The sequence below is a fragment of the Haliotis cracherodii genome, unplaced genomic scaffold, assembly GCF_022045235.1.
Source record: "Haliotis cracherodii isolate W230 unplaced genomic scaffold, xgHalCrac1.p SCAF_7, whole genome shotgun sequence".
Taxonomy (NCBI): Eukaryota; Metazoa; Mollusca; class Gastropoda; order Lepetellida; family Haliotidae; genus Haliotis; species Haliotis cracherodii.
The window spans coordinates 42,257,639-42,268,395 of NW_027266330.1; the positions used below are offsets into that span (position 1 = coordinate 42,257,639).

The window sequence follows — 10,757 nt, forward strand, 5'->3', positions numbered from 1 at the left end:
ACCTATATCCGAACACGAATGTATGACACCTTTCAATAGATCAATTACGGTTCTAACTACGACACGCAACATGACTATGAGCGTGGTTAGCAGTTCATATTTATAAACACATCGTAAATGACAGATTTCTGATGAATGAACTCGCCCGCACACATGTCTATAGGGTTATGTTCGCCCGAACTGTAAACAGTGACACATTGATAACAGGAAGGGTGTGTGGAATGCACTCGTCCTTGTAAGGATAAAATACGGGTTTAAACTCTCCATTTTAAATGATGACATTACTTTTTAGATGAATTGGTATCAGTGAGTGAGTGAATTTAGTTTTACGCCACACTCGGCATTATTCCAGCTCTAGGACGGTGATCTGTCAATAAACGTGCTTGGACCAGACAATCCAGTGATCAACAGCATGAGCAGCGATCTGTGCAACTAGGAACCGATTGCACGTGTTCTCCGATTCGGCGAGACTGACCAACGGATCCCCGTCAGTCGCTGATAAGCATGGGTTACTGAAGGTCGATTCTATAACCCGGACCTTCACTGGTGTAGTATGACGAAGACTATATTCTAATATGATCGCTTTTTTAACATACTCACAAGTATGTTGTGAAGAAAAGAGTGTCTTCCAAGATTCCCTGCACGTGTAGGACAGTATAAACTCTACAGTAGTGTAGCCCGACAAACAGTTTTACTCTCGCCAGCAAACGGATTGGACGTGAACAACATGAAAAAAGCATCAGAGATTATACTTGACCCTAGAGATATATTTAGGAAGACTACGTTGAGAAAATCACAACAGAGAAAGAAACCACAAGCAGCCAAGAAGTCGACGCTGAAGACAAAGAAGAGACAGGTAACACCTAAAATGAAAACGATGACAACCAAACAGGGATCGAAGACAACACCCCAACCCGTGAAAATACAAGATGTGTCCGAGGTGAAGGCTGTGGTGGAACGGGCACTTGCTGCATTGAAGCGTCAACAGAGTCAAGGGTATAAAAGAAATACCCTCTAATCACACACCGTATTGGATCACCATGGGGGTTGCCACCTGTCCGGACTGTGAAAAAATGTTTTCAAGGAGAGATGTCATGTTACGACACAGGAGAAATAAGCATAGCATAACGCCGCCGTTACAAGCCCACCCGCCGCCGCAAGTCCACTCGCCATTACAAGCCCACCCGCTAAAGCCGCCGCCGCAAGCCCATCCGCTACCGCCACCGCCGCCGCAAATCCACCCACCATTACAAGCCCACCCGCTAACGCCGCCGCCGCAAGTCCACCCACCGCCGCCACTGCGTCAAGCCAACCCGCCGTTACAAGCACATCCGCCGCCGCCGCCATCGCAAGTCCACTCGTGGCTGCCTCATTTACCATGTATATCTGATCTTCGAGAACAATTCAAGTTCCTTTTCCCTCAAATGCGCTCGTTGTGGGACCCAGTGGTTGTGGAAAGTCTGTGTTTACCTCTCATGTACTCCGGCATGGCCTGATCCAACCCCAACCTACCCGCATCGTTTGGTGTTATACTCAATGGCAGCCATTATATCAGGACCTCGGTGAGCAGCTGGCTCAGCTGACCTTTGTAATAGGAATTCCCTACGATATCTTGGACGAGGATTACTTTGATGCTCGTCAACAGAACGTGTTGGTCCTGGATGATTTCCTGGCCGAAGCAAAGCACGACAAGCGTATTTCGCGGCTGTTTACTCAAACCTCACATCACAAGAATGTATTGATCTCTTGATACAAAATCTGTTTCCGAGAGGTAAGGAATCGAGAGACATTGCTTTGAACGCGCATTATGTCACCCTGTTTCATTTCCCCATAGATAAACAGCAAATCAAACTCTTCGCTCGTAGAATTTTCCCCGAATATAGGGATCACTTTATGGCTAGGTATGAAAAGGTTGCTGAAACACCCTATGGACAACTCACCATCGATCTAAAACCTACAACCAAAGATAAGGATCGACTGCATGTTAACCTCATAAATGAGGAAAACAGGAGAACAACAGCACAGTCTGAACCTGATCTGTGTAGGGAGAAGCTGACTACAACAGAATCTCTGGATCGTCCTCTGACACAAGAAGAGAGATTACCCCAACATCAGCTCACTCCAATTGAAACTGATTCAGACACGAGTAGTGAGACATCATTGACTATGGCCACGGCTTGCGCAGATTGCGGGGTGCTGATAGATAACATGCACGATCTACAGCGACATATCAAACACTGGTGTCCGGCCAATAGCCTTCAACCTAAGAGAAAGCGTGCCAGACTAGAGAGTGATGACGATGACAGTGACTTTGACGACCTAGCCTCTTCCCAGAAAGGCAGAGGTCTTGCCGTCAAACCTCCACGTGGGAAGTCAGCATTCACTAATATTGAAGCCGAGGAGTGGCAAAATATAGGCTTACAACGCATCTGGAAACAGGTGTACGATACGTTTCATGACAAGATGAAACTGCAGAAAAAACAGTACAAGCGACAGGGACGAACCTAAGAATGGATTGAGAGAAGATTGAAACTGAGGTGGGAGGATCTAGTGCGTAGTACTCTCAACTATGCGATGGAATATACCACGTACTTTAAAGAGGCACCTCTGTTTCAAAACATGCTATACAACCTGGGAGACATGATCCTGCCTTTGATGGATATGCCGGAAATAGAAAGTGAGACTGAATCTGATAGCGTTGCAGAGGATAACGACGGTGATGACGAGGAGGAGGATGACGATCGTGAGCAGAACGATTAGGCATAAATACCCATCACTACTATATCAGTCTAACAGTCAGAAGAGAATGCCGAGTCAACGCCACGTGTCTAGTTTGATTCATATTTTGAAAACACCTCGTAAACTGAGGAGTTTGAACGATAAGAAACGCCGAATTTCCCTCTACGTGAGAGGAATTGTGAAACTGGGACCTCCTGGACGGAAATCGTTACAAGCAATGGATAAAGCATAGACTATAGACAACCATTCAACCTTAAAACAGCGTAGGAAAGGAAACATTCAACAGTGCGAAATGTGTTTCAAAACATGGACTCCCTGTTTAAACAATAGGGCCTTCGAGCAGCAGCAGCATGTGTATATGATTGACTAAATAATGTTCCAGAGTGAATACTATTGTCCATTCGGCTTTGTATGGAACCGATTGGCTCGAATCAATAAATGATACGAATGAATTGGGGTTTTTTTCTCAGTTTTTGCATATTAGTATATAGTCTTCGTCATACTACACCAGTGAAGGTCCGGGTTATAGAATCGACCTTCAGTAACCCATGCTTATCGGCGACTGACGGGGATCCGTTGGTCAGTCTCGCCGACTCGGATGACACGTGCCATTGGTTCCTAGTTGCACAGGTCGCTGCTCATGCTGTTGATCACTGGATTGTCTGGTCCAAGCTCGTTTATTGACAGATCACCGTCCTAGAGCTGGAATAATGCCGAGTGTGGCGTAAAACTAAATTCACTCACTCACTGATACCAATTCATCTAAAAAGTAATGTCATCATTTAAAATGGTGAGTTTAAACCCGTAATTTACCCTTACAAGGACGAGTGCATTCCACACACCCTTCCTGTTATCAATGTGTCACTGTTTACAGTTCGGGCGAACATAACCCTATAGACATGTGTGCGGGCGAGTTCATTCATCAGAAATCTGTCATTTACGATGTGTTTATAAATATGAACTGCTAACCACGCTCATAGTCATGTTGCGTGTCGTAGTTAGAACCGTAATTGATCTATTGAAAGGTGTCATACATTCGTGTTCGGATATAGGTACAACATCTACACGCACATACATTCCTACATCATTCAAATATATTAAATACCGGATACGTTTAATAGACACCAACGAAAGAAAGGTTTAATGAGGGGAATACCCATATATATATCCTCTCTGAACTAACTCCCTTTTAAAATAACAAATGTACAACACATGTTCCCTAACATATCCTAAATACTGGACACTGGTCACACAATTTATGAATGGGAAGCTTCAGGCGAGGTTGGTATGTTAACATTAATTGTAAGGCCGGGGTATGTTGGCAATGTTATGGGCCGTAAACGAAACCATTATGACCAATAAACAATTTGAAACGACGAGGTCACGTGAGTTGTCAAGCGCGCTCAATTCAAACTGGGCTGCTTGTCTATTCAGGGCAGCACGCCATACACATAGCTCTATTCATAACCCTTTACTTTTGTTTACTTACGAATTCTTTTCTGCCTTATAAACACACACCTTCAGAAAGTAGATCGGTACGTGACAGGCGCGGTATTTTCAAAATGGAGGAAATTTCACTATCCCATGTTTGTTCTTCCCCCCATGACTAACCAGCCCCTCCCCGCGCTCGCTCCGGTAGGCTAGGAGGCCCTTTCAAGCTCCCTCCACTTTTCCCTCCACCAAAACCAGCGTCTGCGCCCTCACTATATACTACTTACAGGTAATGTGCGTAGGAGAGTAGTTAACACAAGGGATGTGTTTAATAGTATAGTAACTTGAGGATGAATGAGTGCATTGAGAGCACTATAAAGAGCGCCTGTGACCAACGACCTATAATGGACCTATACCCAGTGTTACACATTTGATATAGTCAGTTGTTTATTTTGACTCGTCCATTACTTTGAAATATCTACATTTAGATATAAAATGCATTTCGTCAGCATATGTCCGGACTATTACATAAAATGCATTTCCTACCCATTATTAAGATTGTATTGTTCCACCTTGCACATTCGATGAGTAAATAATGACAACATGTTCTAAACAATGACCAAGATAATTACAGTTTTCCAAAAGGTTAGCGACGTGGTCCCTATGCATTGTTATCCTTTATGGCTCCATGGAATATAACTCTATAGAGATTTATAGAACCATGACTTCATAGAATCAGAGTTCTGTTACCCACTGCAAGCAGCCGATGGTGCCGACCAGGCAATCCACACAGACACCAAAGTAACCGAAAAGGGCGACGCTGTACTATGTATTCATATACATAAAGAACGAACTGTATCATGTCCATTCCGACATCAAGACGCTGAACTACGTAGTCTTATACATAAAGAACAAACTATATCATGTCCATTCAACCATACATACGGTTCCATGTATTAGTTTTTATGCAAACTCAGGGTCGTCACGCTCAATTGATTACGACCCCTCATAAGGACGTATGGAAACGTCCTTACGTCACAGCGGGGAGATGTATCAAGGGTAAAGAGATGCCAGATGGCATCTCACTAATTAACTAAATTGCTGCCCTTACTAATGCACTGGTCAGTGGAGAACCGTAGTTCCCTTTGTCCCTTAGTCACAGCCACAGATGGGCCGACAGCGTTGACGCCAAGACAATAATTAAAATAACCCGTTATGATGAGGGCTGACCGGTGGTCATGAGTCGGAGGGATATTACCAGGCTATTAAGAGCCACCTCCAAAAGGGACTGACTGGGCCAGCTATGGGCAAGATGATGTTCTTGCTGAAGCCTTTGTGAAGAAAGCATTGGTGTACTTGCATCACCCTTGCGAGCTACAAGTCAGATAACCCCGAACCTCTTCCATTCAAGAAATAATGGTACAAGTGTCGTCATATTTGAAGGTGTTTATTCTGTAGATGGAGGTTCTCATAAAGGGTAAAAGGCTGTAAGAAATACAAACACAAATGATTACTTAACCTGGTCGCTAGCATATAATATCATGTGTTTAACAAAAAGTGTCTACATTTTAAAATCATTACCGTAATTTGCTATTCAACAAAAATAACAACTTTTAGTCCACAATGCCCTAAAACAGACTTTAAAGACACACCTAAACAACCTAAGAAATATCCATTTAAATATAACCTTATGCGACAATAAATTATAAGGGTAAATCATACACATAAATTGAATGCGTCAGCATATTCAAAAACCACGCGAAAACTTAGTCACATTACAAGGCTTGTCAAAGCGAATTCCCGACATATCATCCTATGACAGCCCAATTAAACTGTACACAAACAATCTTAACCATACTATCATAAATATACTGCCAATACTCACACTGTGGTGTGTCACAAGTGGTCAAAACCTAATTTTCCTGATTGCGAGAGCGAACGGCATGGTTTGTCTCGCTTACCTTTACGCAACGACAAATTTGACTTACGCACAGGAGAGCTCCAACAGCCAGGGAGCATACATTGCGGGAAACTGTTACACTGTAACAGCACACTTCCCGCCTGATATCTCACCGAGATATCACCTCAAGTTCAGCAACTAAATCTAATAAATCAAATCTACATCTAAATTAACAATATAACACATGAAAAAGTACTTTGGCACTTGAGAGTTCATCTTGAACTGGACAGTTTATGAAGTATCAGAGTTTGGAGATAGCAGTGTTACCAACTCTGTAACTGGACGAATGTACCTCGTAATCTTTCCTCCTCTCATTATTCGAAGTTCAACCTTTCGTACTTTCCCATCACTGCTTGGGAAGGCTCTCTCGACAACTGCCATTGGCCAATCATTTCTAGCACTGTTCTTCTCATTCAGTAGAACAAGATCACCCTGTAGCACATTTCGCTGGTCCTGAAACCACTTCCGTCTTGGCTGTAGAGTGTGGCGATATTCCTGTCTCCAACGATTCCAGAACGTATTTGCGAGGGATTGAACTCTCTGCCATTTCGATCGAAGCAAGTCCTTGGAGTCACAAAGTTCCATTGGTTCCACCCCATGATAAGTCTTCTGAGTCAAGAGAATGGCAGGGGTAAGAATTTCTGGCGACGTGGATCTGAGGAAATTGGGACGATGGGTCGCTCATTCACAATCGCCGATACTTCAGCCATGAATGTCCATAGAAGTTCATGAGTTAAATCCCTATGGTAGGTTTCTCTGCCAACATCGAGTCCAGAATTCTTCGTGTGACTCCTATCATCCTATCCCAGACACCGCCCATGTGTGAGGATTGTGGTGGATTGAAAATCCATTTGGTCCTTTCATCATCTAGGAAACGCTTGATAGAATTGTCCTCAACATTCACAACATTTATCTTGAGGGCATCTGTTGCTCCAACAAAGTTTGTTCCGCGATCCGACCTCAGTTCCTTCACTGGTCCCCTTATTGAAATGAATCTTCTGAGAGCGTTGATGAATGAAGAAGAAGATAATTCTTCAACAACTTCAATATGGATAGCCCTTGTGGTAAGACACGTGAATAAAACAGCCCATCGCTTGTTATTAGCCTGACCCCCTCTAGTGCGACGTGTAACAACAAACCATGGTCCAAAGGTGTCTAATCCAATGTAAGTGAAGGGAGGACTTGGCATTAGACGGTCACTAGGGAGATCAGCCATCTTCTGGTATTGTTGTCTTCCACGGAGCTTCCGACATGAAACACACTTGTATATGAGCGAGGAGATCACCCTCTTAGCTCCAGTGATTCATAAACCAGCCGACCTAACTGCTCCTTCTGTGAACGGACGACCCTGATGTTTGACCCTTGAGTGATGATGGATCTGGTACCAATATCAGCCGGGTTCTTATCCGAATGGACATAATGCCATTGTTCTGGTTGAGAATATTTCCTGATAAAACCCCATAAAACCTTCTTGTTTGATTGTAGATGTAGCCTAGGACTATCTTGCTGTCAGTGTGATACTGAACAACATCAAGAGAAAGTCTGAGATGTTCACAAACCAGATCCGCAATTTCAACTGCAAGTACTGCAGCACAAAGTTCCAACCTTGGTATGGTGTGCCCATGCGTAGGAGCAACCTTTGCCTTGCCAAGAATGAAGCCTGTCCTTTGGCCTTCATCTTAGCAACAGTTCTCAAGTAGGCCACAGCAGATACGGCCTTTTCCGATGCGTCTGAGTAGACATGTATCCCTTTTGTTATGACACCCTGAAATGAGACAGGCACATATGTGCGTGGTATCTTCAGTTCCTCAAGCAATGTTAACGAGTCCTTCCAATCTTCCCGTCCAACAGACTGTTGATTGTGGATAGAATTCCTCGCTTGGTGTAAGGTTTTGGGTCTGCAGACACTTTGAAAGTGAAGGAGTCAGATTGCAAGTCCCACGCCATTCCTAGGCTACACTGCACAGGAAGCAAGTCTGACCCTAGGTCCAGGTCTTTTAGGTCTTTAGCCAAGTCGTCTGATGGGAATGTTTTCATAACCTCTGGATCATTTGATGCTACCTTGTGTAGTCTCAGATTTCCTCCTGACAGCAATGCTTGCTGTGTTCTCTTTATTAGGTCAATTGCTTGCTCGGTAGTTTGTAGACATGTTAGCCCATCATCAACATAGAAGTCTCTTTTGACGAAGAGCTGCACATCCTTTCCATATGTTTCTACAACAGACTTGGCAGATCTCCTCAGTCCGTAAGTGGCAACAGCTGGTGAAGGGCTGTTTCCAAAGACATGAACTTTCATCCTGTATTCCACCAACTCTTGGTTTATGTCATTATCCTTATACCATAAAAATCGTAGGAAATTCCTGTGTTCCTCTTTTACGAGGAAACAATAGAACATTTGCTGAATATCTGCCATTACAGCTGTTGACTCTCTTCGAAAGCGTAGAAGCACACCTACAAGACTGTTTGCTAAGTCTGGTCCTTTCAGCAGCACATCATTAAGTGATATCCCCTCATGATTTGCTGAAGAGTCGAACACTGCTCTTAACTGGTCCGGCTTCTTTGGGCCGTAAACCCCAAACAAAGGTAAATACCAACGTTCCTCATCTTCCGTCAATGGTGGAGCCAACTCTGCATGATCATTGTCTAGAATTCTCTGCATGAATTCCAGGAATTGTTGTCTTTTGATGGTGTCTCGTTTCAGGCAGCGATCTAGAGTCTTGGCCCTATTCAAAGCTTGGCTCCTATTGTTTGGGAGCCGCCTTCTGCCATTTCGGAAAGGAAGTGGGGCAATCCAGTTACCTTCTGATGTTTTGACCATTTCATTATCCATGATTTTAAGGAACTCTCTGTCCTCCACAGATAATCCTAATTTGTCATCCTCTTGAGTGGTAACAAATAGCTTGTCCTCATTTTGTCCATTTCTTTCAATGGGAAGCTGTAACCTGGAATGTCCATCAAATGACTCTACGATGTAGCCTTTGGCCCTCCGGCCAGAAGTATCTTTGCGTCCAGCACAAGATGATAGTGTGTATGGGATTACTTCACCATCTGCCTCCATGATCGTAAAGAATTCAGACTTCACTAAAGATGCATTGCTCTGATCATCAAACATAGCGTACATTCTTGTAGCCATATCAGGTCTTCCCTCTGGATAAACTTTCACAAGAAGAGTTTTTGAACAGGACTTTCCAGCAAATCCATCTCCACATATCTGAGTGCACTTTGAAGCAATAGGCACTTTGCTTATATCTGAAGGTGAATCTTTCTTCTCCCCGCCATCATTCACTCGGGGAGAAGGTGTTCCTGTTTCTGAGTTCTCTTGTTCCCAATCAACAACATGCAGTGCTGTAGCATGTCTACTGCTTCCACAAATTGCACATTTAACAAATTCCCTGCAGGCTTTGGCTAGAAGGGTCGATGTCAGACAGCACCTGTAACAAATACCAAAGCGCTTGATTAGTGCCTTGCGGTCTTCAATAGTCTTGAGCTTGAATGCCTTACATTGATTCAAAGAGTGATCAGTCTTGTAAACAGGGCACAGTTTTGACCAATCCTGGTTTCCTCTAGTCTCCTGGGTTACCTCTGTCTTCCGATTTGCTACGACCAGATGTGGTTGTGAGAAAGGCGGTTTAGATCTGTCTTTCCTAGGGGAAGCTGTGTAAGTTTCATGTGCAAAACTTGGATCATTTTTCTCCTTGCTTATGTCTCTTACGAAATCCACAAAAATTGAAAATGGGGGGAACGACACTTTGTTAGTTCTTTTGAATCTGGTGGCATGAGATGTCCATCTCTCCTGGAGGCCGTAAGGCAGTTTGTTGACAATTGGTATCACCCCAGCTGAGGAATCAAAATAAGATAGAAGTGCCTTGTATTCATCCTGACCCTTGATGGATTCAACTTCCGAGAGGAGGTCTGAAAGCTCGTATAACAATTCACTATTCTTGTAAGTCAACCTTGGGAAAGCAGCTAGTTTATTCTTCAGCGCAACCTCAACCATCTCTGGGCATCCATATCTTTCATCCAGCTATCATGGTACAACATTTATACTAAGTTATCTTATAATAATTAGATCTACATCAAGTGCTTTTATGAGTTATCATGGTGTAATATTTATACACCATTTCATATAATTATAGTTTAGCAAGTAATGATTATCATCAGGTAAAATGCATATATAAAATATCAGTAGATCCAGTTATAGCTTTTTAGATGGTTGCTAGCCTAAAATAAGGTAAAGACATACTATTAAATAAGACAAGAGTTACGTCTACATAGTTTAATTGAAGCTTTTAGATAAATGCTAGCCTAAGGTATCAAGATCCCATCTCCCAGACAAAGGATATTTATTTAAGTATATCTGTCATCACCTACCGGGGTATATTAGAATAACATTACTTCAATTAAGACTCATTAAGGATTAGCCCCCATACAAGCTCGTCTATAGTGCATTAAGGATTAGCCCCCATACAAGCTTGTCTATAGGGCATTAAGGATTAGCCCCACACAAGCTCATCTATAGTGACACCCTAATCTCTTTCAAAGCATCCAGTAAATATGTCAACAAGATTAGTGCCAGTCCAACAAGATTAACAGGATTTAGTATTCCCCTCTGTCCAGCCATCCATTTA

The 10,757-nt window shown here is 43.1% G+C and overlaps 1 protein-coding gene across 1 annotated transcript; it reads right to left on the bottom strand.

Moving 5' to 3' along the window:
• Nucleotides 1-7,948: 7,948 nt before the first annotated feature.
• On the bottom strand, nt 7,949-10,126 carry LOC139448900 (uncharacterized). Its single transcript, XM_071230418.1, has one exon. It carries the CDS (start codon nt 10,124-10,126, stop codon nt 7,949-7,951), a length of 2,178 nt encoding a protein of 725 aa, XP_071086519.1.
• Nucleotides 10,127-10,757: the final 631 nt, after the last annotated feature.